Source organism: Vipera ursinii (assembly GCF_947247035.1).
Source record: "Vipera ursinii genome assembly, chromosome: 11".
NCBI classification, from domain to species: domain Eukaryota; kingdom Metazoa; phylum Chordata; class Lepidosauria; order Squamata; family Viperidae; genus Vipera; species Vipera ursinii.
The window spans coordinates 1,812,085-1,826,106 of record NC_139524.1 but is presented as its reverse complement, the minus strand read 5'-3'; the positions used below and the strand labels follow the sequence as shown (position 1 = coordinate 1,826,106).

Here is a 14,022-nt window from a genome sequence, read left to right as displayed (position 1 = left end):
TTTTTTCCTTGTCGCTTTTTGGAGTTTTCAGCCTGCTTTCGTGAGACGGCAGCATTTGGGAGGGGGTGTAGTTGCCCCCTTCCCCCCAAGCCATCAGCTGAGCAAGATGCTTTCCTGCCCACTGTCCCACCTGCCAGAGACCCCCTGGAATAGAATATAAATATAAATATAACTTTATTACGGTCATAGACCAGCAATAGACCTCACCTTTTACAATATATTAAAAAGTAGTACTGACATTAATAGTAAATAATAACATCCCTGTTAAGAAAATACATGCTCTCCAAATGTTAGGGTCACTCCCTAGTTTACGTGAGTGAAAAGCCGATAAGTTAAGCTAAGCACAGTGATTTGTGCTTTAGACTGTAAGCCGCCCTGAGTCTTCGGAGAAGGGCGGGATATAAATGGGATTAAAAAAAAGTATGTGAGTAAATATAATGTTCCAAAAATTGTTAGAGATATCTCCAAAAAATTGGCACAAGTTGACAGCTATAATTCTGTAACCAATTTTTTTCTCATGGACATTGCAGCAACACAGAATTTTGCCACTGCATGCGTGGTAGAAGGGTTCCAGTCCTGGAGAAGGAAGCCTACATAAAAATTGTCTGCCCTCCCTGGCAATCTCTCTAATAAGGGGAGAATGTATGCTGACCTATAACCTCGGTATAACTCACGGTACAATAAAACATGTGAGATATCTTCAACTTCTCCTTTACTACAAATACATGCCCGTTCTGCTATTGGTGTTCTCTTATACCTGCCCTGGAGGAGTGCTGAGGGCTTTGAAGAAAGCTATTCTTTGTTTTGGGAAGGTGAGATCATTTCGATATCTTGCCGATTCCCACACACCCTGTTTGATTCTATCCCTACTGTGGAGAGGCAACCTATTTAGTTCTTCTTGGAAGTCCATGTCCTTCGTTCTATTGATTACTACTTGCTTTGCTTGGTCAAAGCCCAGGGTCATTAAGAATACCGATGGGAGCCCATAAGAGCCCAGCTTGTGATCTGTCACTTGTTTCCAGGGGGAGGGGAAGTTTTCAGTCAACACTAGGGGGACAGTCCCTCTGGAAAGAAATGCATTTTAAGCCAATGAATTTGAGGCATGCCTGTCTCAATTCTTAACTGGGCATTTGGAGTTCCTTTGGGTGCAGCTAAGATGGCTCGCAGGAATTTGGTTTGTATGGTTTCTAGCAAGTTTTTCTTTGCAAGGATTCCTGTTTGTGCCCCATATAGAATTTGCGCCAATGTTTTGGCCTCAAAAGGTTTTAAGGCAGCAGGTCTTTACTGACCTCCGCCTGTGTAAAAGAAATGTTTAATTGCATTTGAGGACCTATTGGCTGCTTGCAATGTATGATCCAGGTGGAAAACCACCCCAAGGTATCTAAATGTTCTAACCTGTTTTAAACTATGTCCTTCTATTTTCCAGGAGTATTGGCTGGGTCTTTTAGCAAAAACTAAATTTTTTGATTTATCAAAGTTAAGGACCAATTTGTTCTGTCTGCAATAGCCAAGTATTGCCCTAATTGCTCTCTTCAGTCCTACAGGATTTTGTGAAATAACAACAGCATCGTCGGCATATAGGAGAATTGGGATTTTGCGTTGTGCTAGGTTAGGCGGATTCAGATCAGGGTTCTGTAAGAGATCCCAACCCTGCCAGGCCCCCACAGGCACCCCGGCCCAACATCAAGCTGGCCACGCCCACCCAGTCGGCCACGCCCACCCAGTGGGCCACACCCACCCAGTGATACATAAGTGGGGTTTGGATTACAGTTTGGGCACTTGGTCTCAAAAAGGTTCATCACCACTGCATTAATCCATAACAGCTCCAAGCAAGGTATTCCTCTGTTTTAAATGCTAGTTTCTCATCAAGATTTCTCCAGTTATGACTGCTGAACTCTTCATAGATCAAGATGGCTCCATTAACTAGTTTCCATAAAGATGTGAGTTGGGGGGAAAGCCACTTTTTGTGCTTTTATTTATCAAAGTTTAATTCATAACCTCTTCCTGTTTCTCTCATCATTTTTAATTGCTATTCTTCATCACAATTGCTTCTTGCTACTGTTCTGCCATATTTTAATCGTTTTTAAAAAATATGTTAGCTATACTGTTACACAGTCTTGGAATTCTGATCTGAAGAAGAGTTTTATTAATGTTATAAATAAAAAAGCATATTGGGGCATATGTATAAAGCTGTTATCTATCCTGAATTAGGTGAAATATAATTCCCAAATAAGAATAAATGACATTATCCAGTTTAGAATAAAAATACAGTCTGTTAACAATAAAAAACATGCTATTTATATGCCACCTTTGTGCCCAAATAAATAGGTAAAGGTAAAGGTTCCCCTGCACATGTGTGCTAGTCGTTTCCAACTCTAGGGGCCGGTGCTCATCTCCATTTCAAAGCCGAAGAGCCAGCGCTTGTACGAGGACGTCTCCGGCATGACTAGACGCCAAAGGCGCACAGAACACTGTTACCTTCCCACTGTAGTGGTCCCTATTCTTCTACTTGCATTTTTACGTGCTTTCGAACTGCTAGGTTGGCAGAGGCTGGGATGAGTAACAGGCGCTCACTCTGTTACGCGGCACTCAGGATTAGACCCACCAAACTGCCGACCTTCTGATCGACAAGCTCAGCGTCCTAACCCACTGAGCCACCGCGTCCCTGTGCCCAAATAAATGGCTGTGTTAACTTTATGGAAAAATACAGACCAGTCAGTGATGTAAGGCAGAGTTCCCTAACCTTTCTGGCTTTGAAGACTGGTGGGAGGGGGAAGAGAGGGGATGGTCCCTGCGAGCAATGGGTGAGCACACGTGGGAGCAGCTCCATTTGCACAGCCCAGTTCCAAATGGCTCAAGGCCTGGTAGTGGGCCACAGCCCAGGGGTTGGGGACCCCTGGTTTAAGAGCACTGGTCCAACTGAAAAAGTGAAAGCAAGGAACTCTTCCCCCTCTTTTTGTTAGCTGTAACCAGCAAGTCACAATGAATTTAACTGTCTCTTGCAGGGGCATCCATAACGAATAGAGGCAAGCCGTCAAAGTCAAAAGCATGATGCGCATTCCAAAGGGTTTTGATGACTCGGTCCTGGCTGCCATCTTGATTTTTATTTTACCCCTCTTCTAATGCCTCTGATCTCTTATATTTGCTACAGGTAGTCCTTGACTTATGCCAGGATCGGAATTTCCATTTCTAAGCAATGCAGTTGTTAAGCAAGCCATCACAAGACCAAATTTGATTTTACTTAGATATTTATACTTGCAGGACCATCTGCTGCCGGGAACAAATTCCCATCGTCCAGTACGCTCACACAGAGAAGGCCTCCTCAGGGTACCGTCAGCTAGGCAATGTCGGCTGGCGACCCCCAGGGGGAGGGCCTTCTCTGTGGGAGCACCAACCCTATGGAATCAGCTCCCCCCTGAGCTTCGGATAGCCCAAAACCTCCAATCCTTTCGCCGCGGCCTCAAAACACACCTGTTCCACCAAGCTGACCTAGACTGACAGGCATTTTAATTAATTTATATTTAGTATTTTTAATTCATTTTTAAATTCTCTAATTTTTTATTGCACTGATGTTCTCAATTTCATTTTATCTTGATTTATGTACTTATTATATGTTTTATTGTGAGCCGCCCTGAGTCCTTCAGGAGATAGGGCGGGATATAAATCCCATCAATAAATAAATAAATAAATTTATGTATTTGTTATTTATTTGTTAAATTTATTTGCCGACCATCTCGTCATGGGGCTACTCTGGGCGGCTTACAATAGTAAAATGGACAAAGTGATAAATATGTTAATATAATAATAGTAAAACAATAAAACAATAACAGTGAAAGCACAACATGAATTAAAAGATGGGCGGGACAGAAGAAAGCATGGGGGGGGGGGGAAGATGAAGTCAGCTAATTAGTACAGCAGCCACCTCCAGTATTTTACAACCATTTCTACCAGGGCTGTTAAGTGAATCACATGATTAAGCAAATCATGCGGTCATTAACTGAATCACACAGTCTTTAAGCAAATCTGGCTCCCCCAATGGACACTATCTGTATCAAATAGAAAGATATCCTAATTCTGTTTCAAGCAGTCATTTCTTCGTATCTATACAGTTAATCTGAAACTAATGAAGTTGCTGCTCCCTTTAAGATGATGTGGCTGATGCCTTCAAACAATGGATGTAAGATAACCTCAAGCTGGCCGAGGAATTCTGAGAGTTGAAGTCCACAAGTCGTAAAAGGGCCAGGTTTGAAGACCTAGAGTTTCAGAATTGCTCTTGGGCAACCTATAAAGTTTCTGGGGGCCTCATGTACGTGCAGATCAGGTGGAACTGAGTTGAGAAGTGGGAACAAAGTCCTGGAGCAGAGATGGAAAAACACCTCTAAAGCAGAGTTACTCCATCTTGGCAACTTGAACATGGGTGGACTTCAACTCCCAGAATTCCCCAGCCAGCTTTGAGAATTAAAGTCCAGACAGACGTCTCTTAGTTGGCAAAGTTGAGAAAGGCTCCTCTTGGGGCTCCTGAACTCACAGAAAGGAATGCCTCCTGAGCTACGATGCATTTCTCTTGAAAAGTATTTTAAAGGCTGCAACACTTTTTTTTAGTCTGTCTTTTATAATAGAGTGATTTAAAGCCACCAAATCACTGATGGTTCCTTGGATAGTTGGTTATAAAAGGATGATTTTATTAGTCTGGGGAAAGTTGGAAATGTGGTAGAGAAAACAGTTAAAGCAATTTAAAACAAATCATACCGTAACTACTGAAATGTGCCTAAATCCATCTAATGCGTTCAATTAACAACTACTTGAAATCTTTAGACTAAGAATGAGGAAATAATACTACTTTAAATAGGATTAGTTAATACTGACCGCTGCCTTTCAGAAACAGATGCAGAGTTAGAGTTGAGCCCTGCATGATTAAGGTTTACAGGAGTGGAATGAAAAGAGTAACTAGTCGTGTCACCTGGTCTTGTAATACATCAATTCTAGGTCAATTATCAATTCTCATTTACACACAAAACTGCCTCACTGTTTGTTCAGAAGGGATCATCAGCTACAGGTTGGAAGTTGAATTTCTCCAACTCTTAATTAAGCTGCCTTATGATTTCTGATCCACAACTCAACAAAAGTATCAGACCGGGATCTTTACCTGAGAACTCAGAAATCAGTTTCTCAAAAAGAATGAATGAGAATAAATAAGTTCCAAAGAATGTATGAATATCATGACACAAGAGAACAAGACTGTATCTGTTTTAAGCCACCGTCTTTTTCCTAATAAAACATACATTGGAAAGAACCTCTTTAGCTTTTACCACCTAGGGAACCAAAAGCGGAACTGTTCAAAGAGGCATCTGGACATCCCAGCATCAACCTCAGGTCCTCCCCGAATGCTCCCCAACCCATCCCAGAATCGGCAGGCAGGGGTCTCTAATAGCAATGACCTTCTGTGACTTGGCAGAGGCACCTCGCCTTCTGCAACATGTTTTCCCTCGCTTTGCTCATTTAACACCCGTCACTCAAACCACTCCAATAAAACAACGGTCCTGCTGAAGGGAAGTCTCATGACACACCAATTAACAAAGCACAGACAGACAAATTGTTTCATGCCTCTGACTCGGGAGAGGGACGAGGCAGGCAAGGAAAAAGGAGACTTGGGCAAGTGTGTAAGGAGAGAGAACAAGTGAGACGTCACTTGTCAACTGTAAGGGGGCTTCACCCACTCCATCAGAAGCCTGGAAGACCAACCTGTGGTGTTGGGCTGTTTCTGTGGGGTGGGGACACAGGAAGAGGAAGCTCCCTCCCATTTTTCCATCACAGATATGTTTACGGAGATTCTCAGTCATCCAGCTCATGGCTGTCCCAAAGGTGCTTTTTCAAAAGGCAACTGGTAATGGCCAGGCAGACGTCCAGCACGGCACACGCGCTGAGGTTGGTTCTAATGTAGCAGTCGTTTCTTCACTACTGTGAGAGCTTCAGGTGTGGGAATGCAGACGAACAGTGAAGTCGTATCACAACAAACCACAGTCCCATATGTATCCAAAGTTGTTTCTAACCCTTGCTGACAAAGTCCTGTGAATTGTTGATGAGTGGTGCTGCCAATCAGAGGAGCTAATAAGGTGTTTAAATGTTTCGCAATGTTGTAGGTGATTGAGTTGATGCTGCTGACAATTGGTCTGAGTGGAGTTCCTTCTTTGTGGATTCTGGGGAGTCCGTATATGCATGGAGTGGAGAAGGTCCAGGAAAAGGCACCTTTGGGACATCCCAGGTATGGTGCGGGGCAGCTTAGGTAAAACAAGGAGTGTCATGCCAGGCTGGGAAAATAAGGCCGCAGTCAGCCAGAAGCAAGGAAAGAGCTGCTTGGCCACCTGAGGCCCACTTTCCCAAAGAGTTCTCACCTCACAGACGGTCAACGCATCTGATGGCGGAAGGAAGACCTTCCAGGTGCTCTGTGGGGAGGAGGGCCTGGGGATAGAAGCTCTGCCCAGGTTGCTAGCAAATCTTCACAAGACCAACACTCTTAATGCTGGATCCAGCAATTAGTCCTGATCAAGTGACAGTCAAACCCCAATCAAAGAGCCTCCTCTGTCACCAGAAGCCCCCGCCATGAACACAACACGTTAAGGAAACACAGCGCAACACTCAGCATTAGGACAAATTTTCTCCACTCCTATTCATTGATGAATTAGGGTTAAATACCAGGTTATCATTTAAAAAAATACATGCTTAACATGGCCAGGAATAAAAATACAGGCAAAATTTAAAATCCCTTTAACACCCCCCCAAAAAACCCCACATCACCCAAAACAAAACATCCGTTAAGGAAGATAAAAAAGTCTGTCTGGACTGATGGAGATACGCCCAGCAAGAACCAACCAGAGCTGATCCTGCACAGCAAACCGGCCACAACTGGCCAGCTGTTTTACTCTCATGACAATCACAACTGTTCACTGCAACTCTGCCTCTTGGCCTTGCAAGTCTTGCTTGTGCTCCAAGAGGACTTTCTCATCCCCAATCAGACTTCGGACAGGAGCCAGGCTGGCCCATTTCCCCAGACTCGCTCTCTGATGGTTTTCTGATTCACCGAATTGGCCTTCGTAGAGGAAGACTGACAACCAGGCTGGGCAGAAATTCACCGCTAGAAGGGAAGCTGAGAGCAGGCCACCTTAGGCTGCCTCTCTTCCCCACAGGGGAGCAAGGGCCTCTCCCTGCCGTGCAGCCCAAGAACGGAAGGAGACCAGGAGTTTGTGACACCTGCAGTTGAAAGCAAAGGGGGATCAGGAAAGCAGTCGCCACAGGAAGTGCACAGAAACATGGGCTCAGGTGCAGTCAAACCTCTGGACGTGAGTGGATTTTTACCCGGCACAGCTGTATCATCTCAGCAGTGCAAGGCAAGACGTGGCCCTTTACAAGCCCTCACTCAAATAGCCTGTCCCCTTAGAAGAGACCAGGCAGCAGCTAAGCCTGAAGACCTGGCTTGGCGCTTCTTCTCCCAGCCAAGGGCTGATACTAGTTTCTTTTGGGGGTCGTTATTTGTTTCCTCTGCTGCGCAGGATTAAAGGTGTTATTTTTGAAAACAAAACAAAACAAAAACCAGGTAAGACGCCTACCTCCATGAAGGAAATTCCTAGACTCCAAACATCAGAATGAATGCCATACTGCTCTCCAGAAATCCGTTCGGGCTGTTAAAAACAATCGGGAGAAGGGGACAGTTGAACCTAATGAAACGCCAAGGAACAGTAACATGATAGCCTATAAATTATGCAAGAAACAAAAACTCACGTTTCAAACATTCATGAAGTGCCTAAAGGCGTTTACTGCCTCCATTTACTGTACTAATTAATACCAGCAAATTTTAATCTTGATTCCCCCTGCTGCTTCGGCAGAGTGTGGAAGCTCAACCGTAGGGCCCTGGTACACGATGCACCTGACAAGAGTCCCGGCCTGTTCCTTGTTCCTCTCTTCTTCCCAGTGTTCTCCATTTACCAACATTAAGCAAATATAGTTCTTAATACTATCAATACATACAAATTTAAATATAAACATTTTAATAATATTTAATAATAACATTGGTATGTAATGTCTTTTCTAACCAGCTTATTTTACAATTGCATTTGCAAAATATCATCTTATGTAAATCACTATAGGTCCTGTTTTCAGAACTCTTATTTAAGTTTAGTTTCCCCTCAGTAATTGAAACATTTCTTGTCAGTTATAGTTTTCTCAGAATTGATTACATTTAAATATCCAAAATATTTCATACGTTTAAATCATCCCAATATTTTTATATTTCCCATATCATAAAAAAGAAAAAAACACTATATACTAATTATAAATCACATTTCTCTTACTGTAAAACCCCTTCATTTTAAAAATTTGACTATTCTTTTAACCATATTTAGACAAATATTTGATCATATGATATTCCATCTGGTATGTCAAGTCATCTCTCTTAAGTATGGTTCTTGCCTGTTCTTATTTAAGCTTCAGTATTCAGAACATTTCTTATCAGTTATAATTTTCTCCAAGTTGATTACAGATGAATATCCAAAACATTTCATTCATTAAATCATCATGTAAGTGACTTACAACTGGCCTTCAGCCACTGTAGTAGCCCCATGGTCACATGATCAAAATGAACAATTGGCACATATATACAAGGTGTCAGAATCCATTGATATCACATTCATAAATGTATGGTTAAAATATTGTGCCTACCGGGATTCTGCCATACTTATTCAGTCTATCTGTGGCGGCTTTCAAACAACCTTTGATCTGAGGGAACTAAGGGGGAAAGTGATCTGGCGTTTGGGGCTGTAGGAAGAAGGCAATCAACAAAGGACTGCACGAAGCTCCTTTCTTCCCACGGAAGGACCTGACAACCAGAATTGATGGGATCCTAACCAAATGGAGTTTGAGGGGAGGGTAGAATTGAATGTGACTCAAGACCACATCCTGTCTCATATCTCCACAACCAATCCTATCCTAGTAAACTTTTTCTTTTTGGACAACTCGGCTCCAAGAGTCCTAATTTTCTAAGATGTGGATAGGGGTGGGTCCTGACACAAGGGTTGTGGCATCTTGATTGCCATTGTAATAATGATGATGATAATGTTGTTGGAAGGGACCTTGGAGGTCATCTAGTCCAATACCCTGCTCAGGCAGGAAACCCTATACCATTGATGGTGAACCTTTTAGAGACTGAGTACCCAAACTGCAACCCAAAACCCACTTATGTATCGTCGGGTGCCAGGTGGGCATGGCCCAATGGATGGGCATGGCCGCAGTGGTCATGGCAGACTGGGTGGGCGTGGCCACCTCGATGTTGCTTGTGGGGAGGGACCCCTGTGGGAGCCAGGCAGGGTTGGGGGTCTCTCTGGCAGGTGGGACGGTGGGCAGGAGGCTCGTCCTGTGGGGTGAGGTGAGGCGAGGCAGGGCAGGGGTGCCATTGCTGCCTGTCCATTAGCAGCCACAGCCTGCCAGCCCGTTTCGGTGCGACATGGCTGTTTGCTGCCTCATGTGTCGCACCCAATGCAGCTGCCATGAGGCTGCAGAACAAGCCAGGTGGAGATAAGGAACCAGTATACCAGTTTCTTACCACCGCCCGGCTTGTTCTGCGGCCTCATGGCAGCAGCACTGAGCAGGAGGCAGCAAACAGCCAGTTTCAGCGCGACATGGCTTTTTGCCTCCAGCCACAGCCACTTGCCGCCTCGTGCGTCACACCCACTCCGTCGCAAATCTTTCCAGAAACTCACCACAAAGGACACCCGACACAAAGGATGCCAGCACAACTCCCAGGAGCCAGAGGGGCGCTTCGTGGCAGTGGCACTGGGCAGGAGGTGGCAAACGGCCAGTTTCGGTGCGATGTGGCTGTTTGCCTCCAGCTGCGGCCATTTACTGCCTCACGCATCGCACCCAATGCCGCTGCAATGAGGCTGTGGAAGAAGCCAGGCGGAGGTAAGGAACCGGTATACTGGTTTCTTACCGCTGCCTGGCTTGTCCCGCGGCCTCATTGCAGTGGTACTGAGCAGGAGGCGGCAAACGGCCAGTTTTGGCATGACGCAGCTGTTTGCTGCCTTGCGTATTGCACCCAATGCTGCTGCAATGCGGCTCACCAAAAGCAGCTGTGGAACAAGTTTCCCCCTCACCTGCCCATTCAGCTACAGCTTTGGTGGCTCTGTAGGCAGAGCTGTGAAGTTCTCTTCTCTTTCACAAGAAGTTGGAATTGATTGATTGACCATTCCCCCCCCAAAAAAACCCCTTCGTTTCCTTGCAAGCGGCGGCGGCAGATTGTGAAGAAGAAATGGCACAGGGCTGGGAGTCAGGTAAGGAAAGAAAGGCAGTTTCTGGAGGGAGAGAAGATTTCTTTCCTTACCTGCCCCACTTGTTCCGAGGCCACTTTCCGCTCAGACGCATTGCTCTTACCAATGGCCTGACCGCCCACTTCAGCGCCCTCCCTCCCCGAGCCTCCGGCACTCCACCTGCTGCTTTGGTTGGCCTGCCGGCCCCCACCTCAACACCCTGCCCACCGCCACCCAGCATGGCCGGCCTGGGGCTGCAGGGGCTGGCCTGGCATGGGAAGGGCACGTGCCCCACCCTCCTGCCCCCATGCAGGGTAAGGTTGCCGGGCCCACCCCCGCCCAGATGCCCTCGCCTCCCCCAAGTGCTTTTTTTACCAACCTGCCTTTCAGCTGCATTCCGTTTCTCTGTTCGCTTCTCAGCCTTTGCTGCATTTTTTTAGGACTATGGGTTAAAAAAAAAGTTCCATCAGACTTTCTAACTTCTTGGGATCTCATAAGAAGTTAGAAAGTCTGATGGAACTTTTTTTTTTTACTGATAGTCCCACAAACACGCGGCAAAGGCTGAGAAGCAAATGGAGAAATGGAATGCAGCTGAAAGGCAGGTTAGTAAAAAAAGGCTTGGGGGAGGCGAGGGCGGGCGCGGCAACCTTACTCTGCACAGGTATTGATGCAGGTTGCTCATGGACAAGACTGGGGCGACGGCACACGTGCCCACAGAGGGCTCTGCGTGCCACCTGTGGCATGTGTGCCATAGGCTTGCCACCATGGCCCTATACCATTTTAAACAAATGATTGTCTAATCTCTTCTAGCTTTTGGAGGCAGATTGTTCCACTGATTAATTGCTCTGTCAGGAAATTTCTCTTTAGTTCTAGGCTGCTTCTCTTTGGTTAGTTTCCATTCGTTGCCTTCTGGCGCTTTGGAGAATAGCTTGACTCCCTCTTCTTTGTGGCAGCCCCTGAGATATTGGAACACCGCTATCATGTCACCCCTCATCCTTCTCTTTATTAAACTAGACATACCCAATTCCAGCAACCGTTCCTTATATGTTTTAGCCTCCAGTCCCCTGATCATCTTTGTTGCTCTTCTCTTTCTAGAGTCTCAACATCTTTTTTACATCGTGGTGACCAAAACTGGATGCAGTATTCCAAGTGTGGCCTTACCAAGGCATTGTAAAGTGGTATTAGTACTTCATGTGATCTTGATTTTATCCCTGTTAATGCATCCTAGCACTGTGTTGGCTTTTTTGGCAGCTGCAGCACACTGCTGGCTCGTATTTAAGTGATTGTCCACTAGGACTCTGAGATCCCTCTCACAGTTATTACTATTGAGCAAGATACCACCTATACTATACCTGTGCATTTGGTTTTTCTGGTCTAAATGTAGAACCTTACTTTTTTCACCACTGAATTTCATTTTGTTAGATAGTGCCCAATGTTCAAGTCTGTCGAGATCCTTCTGTGTCTTAAGCCTATCTTCTGGAGTGTTAGCTATTCCTGCCAGCTTGGTGTCATCTGTAAATTTGATGAGTTCCCCATCTATCCCCTCATCCAAATCATTGATGAAGATGCTGAAGAGCACTGGGCCCAGAACAGAGCCCTGGGGCACCCCACTACACATTTCCCTCCATGTAGATGCAGTTCCATTGAGGACCACACACTGAGTACAGCCAGTCAGCCAGCTACGAATCCATCTGGTGGTGATGCTGTCTAACCCACATTTTTTTTAATCTTATCAAGTAATAGGTTGTGGTCTACTTTATCAAATGCCTTACTGAAATCCAAGTAAATTATATCCACAGCATTCCTCTGGTCCACTAATTTTGTCACCTGGTCAAAGAATGCAATAAGATTTGTCCGGCATGATCTGCTTTTGACAAACCCATGTTGGCTTTTGGTAATGACTTTGTTTGCCTCTAGGTGTTCACTGATTTATTGCTTATCTTTTCCAGACTCTTCCCAGGTACTGAGGTCAGGCTGATAATCTGTAGTTTCCTGGATCCACTTTTTCCCCTTTTTTGAAGATGGGAACTACATCAGCTCTCTTCCAGTCCTCTGGTAGTTCCCAGTGCTCCTGGATCTTTGAAAAATACAGTTCAGTGATTCTGAGATCACATCTGCCAGTTCCTTGAGAAGTTTGGGGTGTAATCCATCTGGTCCTGGAGATTTGAACTCGTCTAGGGTGGACATGTACTCACTTTCCATTTTCTTGCTTATCTTGTGTTTCTGTTTTTTAACGGAACTGTTTTTGATAGGTTGGACTGTTTTTTCCCTTTGTGCAAAGACGGATATAAAAATTGAGTTAAGCAGTTCTGCTTTTTCACTGTTGCTTGTCACCTTCTTGCCACTTTCTCCCATAATGGACCAATCATTTTCTTAACTTTTTCTTGTTTTGTACATGTTGAAAGAAGCATTTTTTTTTGTTATTTTTGACTTTTGTCGCAAGCCTTAGTTCACTTCACCTTTGCAGGCTCGGACTATTTGCTGATATTCTGCCTTAGTTATGTGCCCCCCTTTCTACTTTTTATACTTGTCTTCCCCCCCCCCCCCCAATTTATGCAGCCATGTTGGGGTTTTTTAAGAGCTGTTATTTTTCTTCTTCATTAGTATTGTGCTAGATTGGGCTTTTATCATCTTCCCAGTCAGCTTCCAACAAGAAAGTCAATGCGGGAAGCTGGATTCGCTTCACAACCATGGGATTTGCTTAATTAGCTGTGATAAAAATCAAGCACAACTTACTGAACAACTGCCTTGCTTAGCAGTGGAAATTCTGGTCCCAACTGTAAACATAAGTTGAGGACTACCTATAAAATCTATGACAGTCCAAACAACCAAGGCTTTCAGGGCTCTCTGCTCTTTGGCCAAATGTGCTCTGGATCACCTACTTTTTTAAAAAAATCCCATTTATATCCCGCCCTTCTCCGAAGACTCATGGCAGCTTACAATCTAAAGCACAAATCAATGTGCTTAGCAATAGCCTTCATTCTATGTATATGCCTGCTTATTAGGGCTTTCGCACCACCACCCCAAGTGGCATTATTACAAAGTCAGCTTATTGCCCCCAACAATCTGGGTCCTCATTTTACCTACCTCGGAAGGATGGAAGGCTGAGTCAACCTTGAGCCTGATGGGACTCGAACCTGCATTAATTGCAGGTAGCTGGTGTTACTTAAGGAGGCATTAGCCCACTGCTCCACTGCAAGAAGCAGCCCTTCCCTCCGGCTTTGGCACATTTCTAAGCCTAAGCAGCACCTGGATCTGTCACTAGGTGACCCATCGTCCTGCAACAAGTACATCCTGCATGCAGTAAAGAACTTCCGGTGCCAGGACTGCCATCCTGCTATGCCAGCCATGCTTTGCCAGATGCCAACCTGCCATTGACTGGGGGGGTGCTGCGGAGGGGCGGGTTGTTGGGAAAGGGGAAACAAAACCTCTATTTGTGCCGTCCCGTGAGAGCGATCGGCTGCTCCAAGGTCAAGTGTCTGGGAATAGGATCCAACTCCTTTCAGCTGGCCAAGACAGGGACTGTTACCAAAACAATTTACTGTATTTGAATGCAATTTAACACGTTGAGATAATGCAGGTAGGAAGTTGGGAAAAGGAAAAATTAATCAGGGAGCTTTGGCGCATGAAATCTCAGCTCCGGCTTTGCCACATTGGCTTGGCTTTAGTAAAATGCATTTTCGCTAATCATGGCATGGAGTTTTTCTTTTCTAACTGACTAAGTTGG

At 45.0% G+C, this 14,022-nt stretch overlaps 1 protein-coding gene across 14 annotated transcripts in view; it reads right to left on the bottom strand.

Moving 5' to 3' along the window:
* The window catches only part of MAP2K5 (mitogen-activated protein kinase kinase 5), a 166,816-nt gene that overhangs the window by 84,022 nt on the left and 68,772 nt on the right, over positions 1 to 14,022 (bottom strand). For 11 of the 14 annotated variants that reach the window (XR_014493556.1, XR_014493557.1, XR_014493558.1 and 8 more), the window contains exon 16: positions 7,605 to 7,676. The exons of 2 other annotated variants lie outside the window; for them this stretch is intronic. Coding sequence is in view for 7 of the 12 variants with exons in the window: in XM_083371584.1 (XP_083227710.1) it covers positions 7,605 to 7,676 (72 nt within the window). In the remaining 5 variants the exon portion in view is untranslated. Of the gene's footprint in view, positions 1 to 6,779; positions 7,249 to 7,604; positions 7,677 to 14,022 lie in introns of those variants that run through there. One more of the 14 variants, XM_083371579.1, reaches the window with a different exon arrangement.